The 14,041-nt window shown below is 44.2% G+C and overlaps 2 protein-coding genes across 6 annotated transcripts in view; one reads left to right on the top strand and one right to left on the bottom strand.

Annotated features, from left to right (window-relative positions):
- The window catches only part of SYN3 (synapsin III), a 191,464-nt gene that overhangs the window by 81,581 nt on the left and 95,842 nt on the right, over positions 1 to 14,041 (bottom strand). The gene's annotated exons all lie outside the window — the stretch shown is intronic.
- The window catches only part of TIMP3 (TIMP metallopeptidase inhibitor 3), a 48,873-nt gene continuing 38,347 nt past the window's right edge, over positions 3,516 to 14,041 (top strand). For 2 of the 3 annotated variants that reach the window (XR_014539140.1, XR_014539141.1), the window contains exon 1: positions 3,516 to 4,313. Coding sequence is in view for 1 of the 3 variants with exons in the window: in XM_083574068.1 (XP_083430194.1) it covers positions 4,187 to 4,313 (127 nt within the window). In the remaining 2 variants the exon portion in view is untranslated. The remainder of the gene's footprint in view (positions 4,314 to 14,041) is intronic. The other variant, XM_083574068.1, reaches the window with a different exon arrangement.

Raw genomic sequence — 14,041 nt, 5'->3', positions numbered from 1 at the left:
ATCCTGGGGTGCAACCTCTTAGCCTCATCCGAGCAAGAACAAAGATAACTAGGGCTTCATTATTTGATGATACAGCACTATTTTAATTTTCTTACAAAGGACATATTTCATGTGACATGGTACACTCTAATTACAGGGTTTCTCCATCCTCCCGAAGGAGGTTGGAGAGGGGAAAATTGATCTTGGAGTTAAGCAATTGGTTCAGAGTCTACACACAAAGGTAACACAGAGAGGGAATTGCAATTTTGTTCTCTACTGATCCTGCCCCTATTGCAAAACATTAAGTGTGGATATAATGCTAGCTTTTCTTGTTGTTACCATAGCTAATAGATTGGCACAGGCTGAAAAATTTATATGCTCCCTCACTGCACACCCTGGCACCTCTGGAGCAATATCAAGCACACACCTTATCATGCCGGTTTCAAAGGACTGGTCTCATTTTCATTAAGGTTTATTAGATTTCTTACATTCACTGTAAATTCTAAATGCAGGTTAAAGGTAAAGGGACCCCTGACCTTTAGGTCCAGTCGCGGACGACTCTGGGGTTGTGGCTCTCATCTCACTTTATTGGCCGAGGGAGCCGGCGTAAAGCTTCCGGGTCATGTGGCCAGCATGACTAAGCCGCTTCTGGTGAACCAGAGCAGCGCATGGAAACGCCGTTTACCTACCCACCAGAACAGTACCTATTTATCTATTTGCACTTTGTGCTTTTGAACTGCTAGGTTGGCAGGAGCAGGGACCGAGCAACTGGAGCTCACCCCGTCGCGGGGATTCGAACCGCCGACCTTCTGATCGGCAAGCCCTAGGCTCTGTGGTTTAACCCACAGCACCACCCGTGTCCCAAATGCGGGTTAGAACAATGTAAAAATACAATATTAAAGCCTATAATATCACACATATACAATATTAAACTTAAATCCTAATTGTGGCATTTTGGGTGATGCTGCGATAATGCAGCTGTGAATGTCCCCCTCAAAAAAGAAAAGAAAAAAGCCCCCTGCGCTGCAATCAGACTTCAGTTGTGGTCTTGAGTATGTGTGGTCTTGGGTATGTGGTGCCTATGGCAGTTTCTCGAGTTTGCGCATGTGCTCGTGGGCCATAAAAGGTTGGTGACCCCAGTTTTAGCAGCACAATGTAGGGTTAGCAATGCCTAAATCTTCTAAATCCCAATAATAGAGTTCTGACATCACACACAGTGGTCTAATGTGATTAATCACTCTGCCCTGTCTTTCCAGGATAATAAGGTTGCCTTGTTACATCTTGCATCTGACAGTTTCCTTTGCTGTGATTCTGTCTCTGCCATATGATCCCACAGGGGAGCAGAGCAAAAGAATACAAACAATTCCTCCCCATAAATTGCAGAGAGTATTGCAATTGCTGAAATATGCACCAATATTAAGAGTTGGAAGATGATGGGGCTTTTCCAAACTCAGTTCTAAACAGCTGACTTTATAAACTCATGGCGACAGGGAGGCTTTGAGTGGAACTTTTTTGAGCATTACACAACTCAACATCAAATAATGGTTTCCCAGTGCCAAGACAACATGCCATCATTCCCCCACTAGCACATTTGTTTATTGAGGAAAGAAATGTGACATTAATGTGTTGCTGCACTTTTCCCTTACATAAAAAGATAAAAAGGCACTTAAAATGGAAATCCTTTCTACTATCTCTAATTCAGAATTAGCTTGCACCCCATGAACATATCCACACATTTAGGATTTAGCTATTTTCTCAAGGCACTCCTTGAGCTGTAAGGTTGTCATAGGTATCGCAAAGCAGAATTATTTGCATCTTCACTATATTTCAGTCCCCAGGATGCTTTAGGAGAAAACATGAGAGTTAAACTTACATGAAAAGAACCAAAGTTGGTACATAGCATATACCATTCTTCTTGTGGCTTCCAGGTGATATAGGTGTAATAAACATGCAGAAAACCAGGTTCGACTCAGATGACCTGCACTAGCCCAGTTCTGACAGGATCCAGTTTCCACACGATGGAAACTAAGTCAAAGCCTGGTGTGTGAAACATCCACCATGAATGGGGGATTCCCACTTGAGTTTTTATTTAAAAAAGAAAATAAAAAAAATCATAGGCTTGGATTGCTAGAATAGGTTTGGTAGGAAAATAAACAAAATTAGACAGGTGCTCTGCCCAACCCCCATAAGAATGTAAGAAAAGCCCCCTGTACTCACAGTGGCCAACCAGGTTGAAATATACTCGGAGTCCTGTAGTCATTTCATGCTCTTCATTGCAACTTGTAAAACAGTGATTTAATTGTCCCCCAAACATCAGGCTTTTATATACATTATTTACACAATGAGTTCCATCTGACTGGCTGATTCTGCTTCCCTCCTGGAGCCTGATTAGTATTTTCCTGCAAGCTAATCAGTTGTTGCATTCTAGGATCCTACTTGCCTATTGTTCTAGGATCCAAGCTTAGTACATAACACAGGTGCCCGCAGGAAGCCCGCAAGTGAGACATGAGCTCAACAGTATGCTGCCCACTTGTGATTCCCAGCCACTGGTATTCAGAAGCACAGGGCCTCTGAGAGTGGAGGCAGAACACAGCCCTTGTGGGCAGTATATGTTGGTAACCTTGCAATCCATGGCTTTGTCTAATCCTCCTTTAAAGTCCTACAAGTTGGTGGGTGCCATTGCCTTCTGGGAGAGTGAGTTCCAAGCAGGACATGAGTGCATCAGCACTCTCAACCACTTGTGAGTCCCAGCAACTGGCATTCAAAAGCTATTTATCTGTTTATTGATTAATATCCCGCCTTCCTCCTCAAAGGAGCCCACGGTGCCAAACAAGAAGTGATAAACAATCTCTTTAAAACAATTTTGCAGAGCCTCCCAGAACAGGGGTGCCAATCTGAAAATATTGCTGGGGAGGTGGGCCCCACTCCACATATTCAACCACAAGATGTTGTGCGCACACACTATTTGAATGCAGTGGCGTAGCGTGGGGGGTGCAGGGGGGGGGCCCGGCCGCACCGGGCGCAACATCTGGGGCTAGGGCAAATCCACGGGTTAGGGGGCGCAAATCCACGGGTTGGGGGCGCAAATTACTTGCCTTGCCCCGGGTGCTCACAACCCACGCTACGCCACTGTTTGAATGTCAATGTCCATCAACTTGGCCGGGACCCCCTTAAATATTTTACACTGGGGGGGAAGACGAAGGGACCTCGGTCCCTAGGATTTGGCTCTTATGTCCCCGAGTGGCTTGCAAAGCATGTCATATGGGGTGGGGGTGGGCAGCACTGTGGACTAGTTATGGGAGCAGTCATAGGTGCCAACTCCCTGGGGCCCTGGGTGCCCGAGCACCCACAAAATTCTCCATGAAGGGGCCAGGCACCCACGAATTTCGGTGCCAGGGCAGGCATGCTGCGTGGCCCTCACAGCCCCAGGCACCCACGGTCGCGGGCCAAGCTGGCATTCCTGGGAGCAGTCCTGTGCCCACTTGGCTCGGTCTTTGGGGTGCACAGTCAGTCCTGCTGCCTCTTGGCAGTGCCCTCTTCTTCCAGCAGTTCTTGGCGACCTGTTGGATGGGGATGAGGCGGCGGTGGCCGGAGGCTCCTTTGCAGCGACAGGTAGCAAGGAGCACGTCCCGATTAACCTATTCTCCTCCTCCCCGTTCCTTTTCCGCGCGCACCAGGCGGCTCCTCTTGCCAGAAATCCCGTTCGCAGCCCCCAGCCAGCGCATACAGTGAACGCACACATTATTCCCTATATGGAGCTGAATGCCTTGCTGCGACCCCGCCTCCGTCGAGGTTGAGTGGTGGTGCTTTTTTTTTTTTTGGTAGCCGCTCCCCTTTTCCTGAGGGATGAGGTAATGCGGGGCTCCGATTGGTCCGGGGGGCGGCACCCCAAGAGCCCGAGAGGGGCGCGATCAAGGCTATAACTCTCCGCAGCAGCCGAGAGCGGAGAAGGCAGAGAGAGGCGCTCAGCGGGGTTCGAACTCGTGCAGCAGAGAATCGAATTTCTGTTGAGAAGGGGTGGAAGGAAACGCAGCAACAGAAAGTCCCGCAAGATCCAGCGTGCAGTCTCTTCTTCGCCGCCTCAGCCGCCGCCGCAAAGTAGAAGAGGGAGGCAGAGGGCTGCAGAAAACGCAAGAGTTTTGCAGAGACCCTCCACCCATTCCCCGGTCCGTGTGAGAGAGTAAACTGTTCGGGCAGGAGCACCAGCATGATGTCCGGGTGCATGCTGAGTCTTTTCATGCTGCTCTGCAGCTGGAGCCTGAGTGACTTGCTGGGGGAAGCTTGTACCTGCGTCCCAATTCACCCTCAGGATGCTTTCTGCAACTCTGACATCGGTAAGTGTACAGTTCCCTCTGCAGTCGTCCTGCCCGCCCCCCCCCCGCTCCTCCGCTAACGGGCAGCATTATTGGCTCCTGGGGGCTTCTTAACCTCCCTGGTGCCATAGATTTGAAGAACCGGTGGTTGCTTTTGGAAAACGCACGCAGGTGTGCCTGTGTGTTGATGCCCATCGTTTTAACTTTAAGCACTGCACAGTACTGAACCGGTGGAGTCTCAATGCAAAGCCATTTGACTGAGATGTGCTGTCGGAACTCTCAGTGACACAGACCTGCTTTGCAAGAGAGCTAAGCAGTTTTGCAAAATTCTAAGCCAAACCTCCCCGTTGCGTTTCCTTTTCTTCCTCCTCTCTTGTATGCTCTCTTTCTTATACATTGTAGGAGTGGAGTTCACGGTTGCTTGCGGTGTTATGAAGTTTAGGGATATTCAGAAAGTTCTCTGATCCAGTGTGAGCTGATTATGTCAGGGCTCAGTTTCCGGAAGAATTAGGAAGGAAAGCAGCTTCAGAGCATACCAGAGGGAGCCTAGCACATTTGATGGATTTCACCAGTTCCAGAGAAGGAACAGTGTATAATGCACTTCCGGATGTGCCAATCCTTTGATGTTCTACCCAACCTGACTTCAATCAAACTATGAAATGCAGTTAAAAATAAAGGGGAGAAGTGATCTATATTTCAGTGATGTATGTTTACACTTCTCTCTGTGTTGGCATATTCTTGAAGAAATATTGTTGATAAGTATTTAAAAAACACACCTTAAGGGGCAATACTTCTCATAATCACAGAGTCTTCTAGGGTGGGAGGAAAAGTACAGCATGGATTTATAGGCTATAGTAACAGACTGTGAAACTGGCTTCTTTCCTACACAGACAAAAACAAAACTGAAGGTGTGTGTGCAGCCAAAATGTCCTTTATACTTGCTCAAGTAGCTGGGTTAGTGTCAAGCAAATACTAAAACAAGAACACGGGACAAATTCTCCTTCTCGAAGGGCCTGTGCCCAGCAACTTGAAAATAGTGTTATTCACAGCAATTAGTCACAACTGTATTTATGGGCTCCTCATTCTCATAATGTTGAACACAGTGTCAAGGAAAAGACATTGCAGGCTTTCTGTGCAGTGTGCTTTGAACTGGGCAGGTTCATAAATTGTGTCGTGTTTTCAGGCAATCAAAACAAAAGAAGTGTGGTCCTTGGCTTTCTGAAATCACTATGTGTATTCTGTATATATGCACAATTGTCACAAGGGAGAGAGGAACAAGTTAAAATGGCTCATTTGTAAATGCTTTGCGTAGTTTTCCTTCTGAAAAATGTAGTTCATAAGCACCCTGACTTTTTACAGCCAACCAGTGGAGTAACAGTGCACTCCTCCTCTGTCTGATATGGTGCTATTAACTGACCACATATAGCCACACTTGGTCTCTCATAGTCTATTGCAACAGTTTTGAAACTTTTTCTTCTGGACACTTACAAGACAATTCTGCGCTTAGCATCCCCCTTAGTGGCTTGAAATGGATCTCAGTAGTCCCCTAGCTTCTTGTGCTGCACTGTTATCCCAGAACAATTACTTGAGAGGCTCACCCCAAGACTTTTGTGACACTCATGGTTGCAGTTTGACCCATAGTGATAGTGGCCAATGTGGTGCCCTCCAAATGTTATTGAACTATGACCCCCATCATCCCTGATCATTGACCATGTTGGCTGGGGCTGATGGAAGGCTCTGCGTTGGCTACTCCTGAAAATAGCTTGAAAATGGCATGTCTAGTATATATGTCCATGCTCATTATGTCCAGATAATAACAGCCAAAGGTTGTGATCTCTGAGTGACATTTACTGCCAAGTTGGGGATTATGTGGCCCTCCATATGTTGTTGGAATACAGCTCCCATTGGCCTCAGCCAACATGGTCAGTGATCAAGGCTGATGAAGAGTACTACAGTAATCTCACAACATCTGGAGGGCTGCAGGTTACACCCCCTTGCTTTACAGAAATGTAAAAAGCTGTACGATAAAAGCGGTGCCCTCTCTAGATCCGTTCTGGTAGTGCGGATTCCTTTATACTGCAGATCCAGATAGCTGTAGGGTGAGTGGCTGTGCAAAGGCATCCATCCATGTGGTGGTTTGACAATATGTTTAATATTCCACACAAGTGCTGCCACTTCCTTTGGGGGGTGAATTACTTGCATGGTATGCTAAACATGCTGGTGGAGCAACCAAGTGGTGAAAGCATTTACATGGACCTGAACAGGCATGGAGGTGATACTACCTCCACTTTAAGCTTTTCACACCTGCAGATGAAATGATGCTCCTTCTATGTACTGGAGCTCTCTCTCTCTCTCATTCTCTCATGACACACACAAAGAGGGAGGCAGGAAAATGGCCTCTCTTCCAAACTATGCTGTAACTGCTTCATATTGTTTCCTAGTAAAGCTGGCCCTGAATGCTGAGATGGAAAAGGTTTTATAGATATGGATTGATATGTAAAACTCTGCTTTTTTTCTGTCTGAATGTCATTCTAAGTAGTTAGCCTATAACTGAAAGTTAAAATAAAAGTAAAGAACGAGGGTTAGAGATTTTAGCCAAGTCCATTTATTCATGTCTAGTTTAGGTACTATGTTGGGGACGGAAAGCCAAGAAAAACTTTGCATGTTAAAAAAGTGCTGGGAGACTTGCAGTTTTACTTGAATAATTTTAGATTGGAAAATCCTGCAAATGGACAGCTCAAAGTTCACTGGAAGATTTTTAATGCTGCTCCTTTCTTTGTGTTGTAGGAGTAGGCAGATCAATTTAGAGGCCACTGCCATTGAGAATTTGCATTTTTCTGAAAATGGGAATACTTTCAAAGCTCATTTGTGTGCTCTTCCAAGTGCTTCTAATGTACTGTGATGCATGAGATTGTATTGTTCTCTTAATCATAAATGCTGTGATTTCTCAGCGTACTATAAATACTGGTGTTTATGTGGGAGCAAAGAGGGTAGAATTGAGAAGGTGCATCTGGAAGTGTGAATAACAAGCGTGATTTTGGCTGAAGTGAAAATTAATAAGTACGTTTTGGATTAGCTCTACTGCTGGGTTTGCTTTCACAGTAAAGGGGTTGGGACAAGACACAGGGAACAATCCAAACCCAAGTTCTGCCAGGAAGAGCAAAGTGTGGAATAGATGGACCTCTGGCTGAGCTGGAAAACTGCTCCAACTCATACTTTCTAGGCATGGGACAGGCAGAAGTGGGGGCGAGCCCTGAATTTTTTACGGCATATTAATAGATATGTGTTTTAAACTCACTCTGTTAAATGAAGCATGAATCCGATCCAGCCGTAGTAACAAATTATTCTGGTGACTCAAAGATAACACAGTCTCTTAATTGTTGATGGTGTGAATAAGCTCCTAGTAGGCAGATTCTTTGTGCTAATTCAGTGTCAAATTCTGAATTATCTACATTTTATTTTTAAATCATAGCTTCAGAATTGGAGTTAGTTGCAAGCTGAACTGAAACTGGGGCAGAGTGTAACTTTTACCACAAAGTATAAACACTAGGGAACAGCATATAAAGTGGAAGATTAACAGAATTTCCAATACTAAGAGTCTATTTTTCGTTTTAAACATGTCTTATCCACAATGCTGAGAAGCACACTGTGGTCTGTGAAGGGCCAAGTCCTTCGGTCAACTACCAGCCCTGCCAGCATCTCTTTAGTAAACACTGCCATGCTCCTGAAGAGCCAAAAGAGGAAGAATTGGATCCAAACTTCTAGCTGACGAAGACATAAGTGTTTCCATGGAGACTTGTAGCAGTGTACCAGAGCAGGGTTTAGGCAGACTAAACTACATGCTGGTTGATAAAACAAATTGTGTATGTGTAATAGAGTGGGGAGAAGGTTTTTTAGGCTTGGCAGCAACTCTGTACAGCTCTTCAGATTCCTGGCAAAAATGCATGTCTTAGGGAGGAGTCAGTGCAGCAAGAACAGGTGCTTCAGAAAAGGCTGCCAGGACAGATCTGTTCACATTGTCCCTGTGACTCTGCAAGTCAATGAAGTAGTTAGGAAGCATCCTGGAGAACGTTTTCTTTTTCTTTTAAAAAAGGAAATGCTAATGTGGTTTCAGAAGGAGCTGGATAATGCTTGCATCTTGTAAAAACACACACACACTTGCTTGAATTCAGGTACTAGGGTGAGCTCATTCATTTCTTTGTACTGGTGTATGACAGCAGCCTATAAGAGGGCAGTTGTGATGGCAGTGGTGAAAGGCAGTTCAAGTTCTATGGTGTCATAGTGACACCAGCATCAGAGGAAGGTAAAAGGTGGTTTTGGATGCAAGACAAGGGAGGAACAGGAAGTATCCAGCCTAGCCAAGGTCGTCTCCTCCCTCAGAGCAAAATCTTGCCTCCCCTCTAACCATGCTTAAATTAGGATAGCAACAGGACTGTCATAAATAAAAATATATCCATAATTGGGTCTATGGAGAGTCCATGTTGCCACAACGGAGTACCAGATTGGACAAGAGCTAGTTATGACAGTCTAAGGTCCACCATAGCCATCTTAAATTGTATCATAGATTTACTCTTGTTTGCTACCATATTTGGGCCAAACTGTCCTACAGGAAATTGCCAATTTAAGTTCAAACTGGGCTTTTTAATTGGATCCTTGCAGCTTATTTTGACTAACGGGTTATTATTGTTTGCTCCTAAATTATGTCCTAAATAGGGCAAAATAGAAACAGTGATTTACAGAGAACAATAAGAAGATCAGAAGGGACCATGCCTGGGAAATGAGGAAAGTTGTAGTTATGATACCACAGGTAATTTCCTATATGGAAGGACTTTCACTAAGGGAGCATTCAGAAATGAGACCCTTCATTATAGTCTAATACTGTATAGGCCAGAAAGCAATGTTTGCTCTTTATATGGTTTTATACTATGGTTTTATACTAGTCTTGTGTGCATTTATTTGGAAGAAGGGATGGGTGAAACTGCCAATTTCAGTTTCTCTCAGATTCTTATTTTTCTAATCATAGGGTTGCCTTCAACTATGTTTGACTCAGAGTAGACCGATTGAAATTAATGGACCTAAGGTAGTGATGGCTTGAAAAAGAAGAGAGGACATGACACGAGAGAATTCTGTGAGCCTGACAAAATAGCTTTGCTGCTTCTGCCCCTCAAAGGACACCCATTTTGATTCCCCTTTTTGTTATTGTATGTGGAATAATGGAGACAATTGCTTTGTCTCCCCTTACAAAGCTGTGATCATTCCAGCAGGCATGTTGTACTTTTGGTGCACTTTTTAAAACCTTTTTTTGCATGAGAAGCAAGAATTCTTCAGATTGCTAACTGCAGCATATCTGTATGTTCGGAGAGACCCTTCCCACTTCCTTCTTTCTGATAAAACGCTACAAGTATCTCGCTTCACTATTCCACCTGCTACCAACACCCCAATTACACTTAGATAGAAAAATGTCCTACGGCTACACCCTTTCCCCAGCCTTTTCTGACTAAAACTTAACCAGTTTTAATAAACGCATGAGCATATGTCTCATGTTATGCAAGGAATTATCTGATGTAATGGGTGGATACTATTGGTCCCTGTTCATCTCAAGAGTTTTGATGTCTAAAATCTTAACTCTTCTTCCTCTCAAAATAAACTTACCCCATCTGCATGAGTTTGCTGTTGTATAAAGCAGACACCACACCCTTCTATATTGCCCTGCAGCTCAGTTCAGTACCCCTGTTGACCATGAATTGTTTAGCAGGGAGCCCGAGTAATCCTAGTGGAGGCTCGTACTCAGCGGAGAACAGAATGCTGAATCAAATGGGCCATTGGCCTGATCAAGTAGGTTCCTAATTTCTTACGTTAACCTCCATCTGCCCTTAGCCAGCCCCACTTGACTGCCAGGGAGTGGACCTACCTGTCAGCCTCCTCCTCCTTATTCACAGAATTACCTCTGTGAGTTCTACAAATTCAGCAGGGAAAAGGGTGGGGACTGGACTAAAATTAGTTGCCTCTGCATTGTCATTGGCTCTGGCTCCACCTGCTGTTGGTATTCTTGCCTTCTGTCCCTCTATTCCTAATGGGCACCAACCATCACTAATGCACTTCCAATTATATGTACATACTTCTGTTAGTTTGGAGTTATTTGCTTCCTGAAGAAAAGCTCTCAAATGATATTTCTGTTAAATCTTCAGGAGCTAATTAGTCACAATCAGCTGGTTTCTTTAGATGTGTTACAAGGTATTTATTTATTTATTTTACAATTTGGCAAACTGCTTCCCAGCCTGAGGCTATCAAAGTGCTGTACAACAGGATATTCCATTCAACAGCAAAGTATTCTGTGGAAGAGAAGGATACAACCTTCCCCAACCTGGTGCTCTCCAGATGTTTAGGACTACAACTCACATCAGCTCCAGCCAACATGGCAACATTGTAGTAAAACATCTGGAGGATACCAGGCTATTGAAGGCTGGTTTAGCAGCCAAGAGAAGTGGTTGAGTGACAGTTACAGAGGCTGGCCTGGGGATTTGAGAACACTTGGTGCCTTGTGGAATTTGGCTTGTAATTTGTTACTAGTCCAAATGTTTTTCTTCCAAAAATGCGATAGAAGATTGTGTGTATTACAGTATTTCATAATGCAATTCTGAAGGGTTCTGTTAGTATCTAGTTACCACGGCACATGCTTATTCCAGATCTCCTGTGGGAAGTAAACTCCTCAAAACCTCAACATGTGCAGAAAGACAGATGTTCTAGTTTTGACTCAGGGTTCTTAGTTCCAACTGAGAAAGAGTTTCCTTCCATTTCTTTCTTCTGTGCTCTCCCTGACTGCTCCCTAGTTGGCACTGACTTCTGTCATACTAAATGAGACTGTAACTATGAAAGTGTGTGTGCAAGGTATGTACAATAAATGTTTATTGATTTCATTACCTAGTTTTATTTACCTCCATAGGGAACGTTCACCATTTCCCCTAGATGTGTGTGAGAATAATCCTTACAATAGCCCAGTGAAGCAAGTCACTATTATCTCATTAATGCCACCTAGTGAATACATGACAGAGATGAGATTTGAACCAAAGATTTCCTGGTTCCCATCTCACTTTTGAGCTACAGCAGCTTCTCATATCCTTTTTCCTTATTGCAAGAAACCAATTGCAACTACCTTGTAGGATACATTTATTTGTGTGGAAAACCTGTACGGTATTGTTTTTGCCTAACTGGAATTTGTCCTTGAATTCTGATAATGCCTCTTGCTTGTCAGAATATAGCATAGATAGGTGTATGTGTAGAAAACTAGCTTATTATGCAAATATAAAATTAACACTTGTTGCTCCATCCATTTTTGCCTCTGTCCCCACCGCTGCCATGTGGCCTTCAGAAGGTTGCCCAGAGGGAAATGTGGCCCTTGGGCTGATCAAGATTCCCCAGCCTTGACTTTATGGAGTCCCTCCTTGCAACACATGGAGATTTTCCAGACTGACTGTGAATATGGAGGCACTTGTTCCGTGAGAATAGGCAAAACTGGTTAGATCAGGCCTGCAGAAGCTATGGTCCCCCAGATGTTGCTGGAGCACAACTCCCATCATCAGTGGCGATCAGCCATGTTGGCTGGCACTGATGGGAGTTGGAGTTGCTCCAAAGAGATGTGAACAATGGGCAACAGAAGTGGAATTAAAATAAAATACAGTATTTGGCATCAACAGCAGATCTCTTAGAATATCTAGGAAATAGTAACATAGGAAGCTGCAAAATACAGAATCAGGCCACTGGCACATTCAGGCAAACTATTGCCAACTAACAGCAGCCCTGCCTCCGTAGGCCTTCATGCAAAGGCTTTCCCAGCTACCTGGGAGCCTTTAATTGGAGACACCTGGACCTTCTACTTGCAAACATGTCTATCGCAATCTCCCATAAAGGTAAAAAAACCACCCCAACTTATTTTATTCAGATCTGTTTCCAAAAGCAAAACTGGATAAGCAAAGATGGCATTTTCAAGGCAGCATGTTCCATACTGAGCCTGCCCTAGCAAAGCTCTGATCACCTACTTCCTTAAGACCTCTCTCTGTGGAAGGCTCGCCTTACATTCCCTTTTTAATGTGTTCATAATTGCTTTAATTAAAACAAACAGTTTGAAATAAGTCCGTTTTGCCCCAGTTGAACTAAGTCTGTTTGAAGTTGATTTTCCTGTCTGCACACGACTTCAAAAAGTTCAAGGACAAGAACCCAAAATATGACAGCATCTGTTTTAAACCCGCTGATCCCCCAAAGAACCCTAGCAACCAGTAACGGATCAAGGAGGGAAGTTTCTGCATACTGCTTCCAGTATCGCAGCATGAGAATTGCAACATAGGAAGAACCCCTACTGGATCAGGCCCAAAGCCCATCCAGTCCAACATCCTGTTCTCGCAGTGGCCAATCAGATGCCTATAGGGAGTCTACGAACCTGCCACAAACACAGTAGTGCTCTCCTGCTTGGTTTTGTTCCCCGGCTACTGGTGTTCAGTGGAATGCTAAATACCTTTTCTTCTTTTAATGCACACCACTTAGAAATGCTAATGATTATGCAGTATATAAATGCCTTAACCAACCAACCAAATAAAATAATGCCTCTGATAATGGACTTAGTACATAGCCACCAGGAACAGTAACCATTAAGAGTCTTAACTTCCCATGAGGTCTTTCCAATAGCGGTCAGTAACTCTGGTGCTGTGCCCTGCCTCCCAGTTACCAATGCAGAATATGTACGGTGTGCGAAGGGAATGGTGGCTGTACCAATCTGTCTTGCTGGCTGTCAACTTTGGGTGACTGGGGAAGCTTTGACCCTCCCATTACCCTCCATCACCTATAAAACCGAACATCATTTTACTCTTACTAGAGATCTGCAGCTAAAGAAGTGCTCAGTTAGTCCAAATCCATTTGTGTACTTTAGCATCCCACACAGATGTAGCATGGGATACACTACATCTTGGCACTCACTGCCCCTTTCAGATTGCCTGGTCACTAATCTGGGATAATAAATAAAAACACAGATGGGAGAGTTCTATGTAATTCCTAGAGACATGAGAGACCCCTCATGGCCTTATGCCCTTTGCTTCCCTACAATCCCCTAGCTTTCCTCTCATGCCTCTGTTTCTTCCTCTTTCCCTTAGACTTCTGCACTGCACTCCACTGGATACTCTGCCATTTTCTTCTACTATTGTACCTGGGAGTACATCGCACTGAACTGACTGGGGCTTACTTCCCAGTAGAGATTGTATAGACACAATAACTCTCTTTTCTGTCATTTGCCCCTTGAGGCTACAAGGCTCAGTGCACGAAGTGACGCTTGGCTAAAAACAGCGCAATATTTTTCACAATGCTGATGATTTTCTATACTCAGCAGTCCTGCTGCTGACTGGGTGAGATTCCAGGACATGCTTAGAAATGAGACAGAGGCCTCTTGAGTTCTGTAGCAGTAAAATTAATGTTGACCATGAATAGTCCAAATTCCTGATGCTGTTTACACAAGCCCTTTCTAGAGAGAAACAGTACTCAGAGAGTGAGACACGTTAAATATATTGCACAGAGAAGGTTGTGATTTTTTTACAAAAAGAACTTTGCAGAAGTCTGCATTAATAAATGACAAGCAATTCCCCTTAATCTTGTTTGTTTCGCAACATACAAGGTGGGAGGTTTCAGTGCTAGCTTGAATGTTCCTCTGTCGTTCCATGTGAGCATGATAATCATGCACATTCCCTTCTTAAATACAACACACCTGT

The sequence above is a fragment of the Podarcis filfolensis genome (genome assembly GCF_964270895.1).
Source record: "Podarcis filfolensis genome assembly, chromosome: 10".
Lineage (NCBI taxonomy): Eukaryota > Metazoa > Chordata > Lepidosauria > Squamata > Lacertidae > Podarcis > Podarcis filfolensis.
This window is presented reverse-complemented; position numbering and strand designations above follow the sequence as displayed.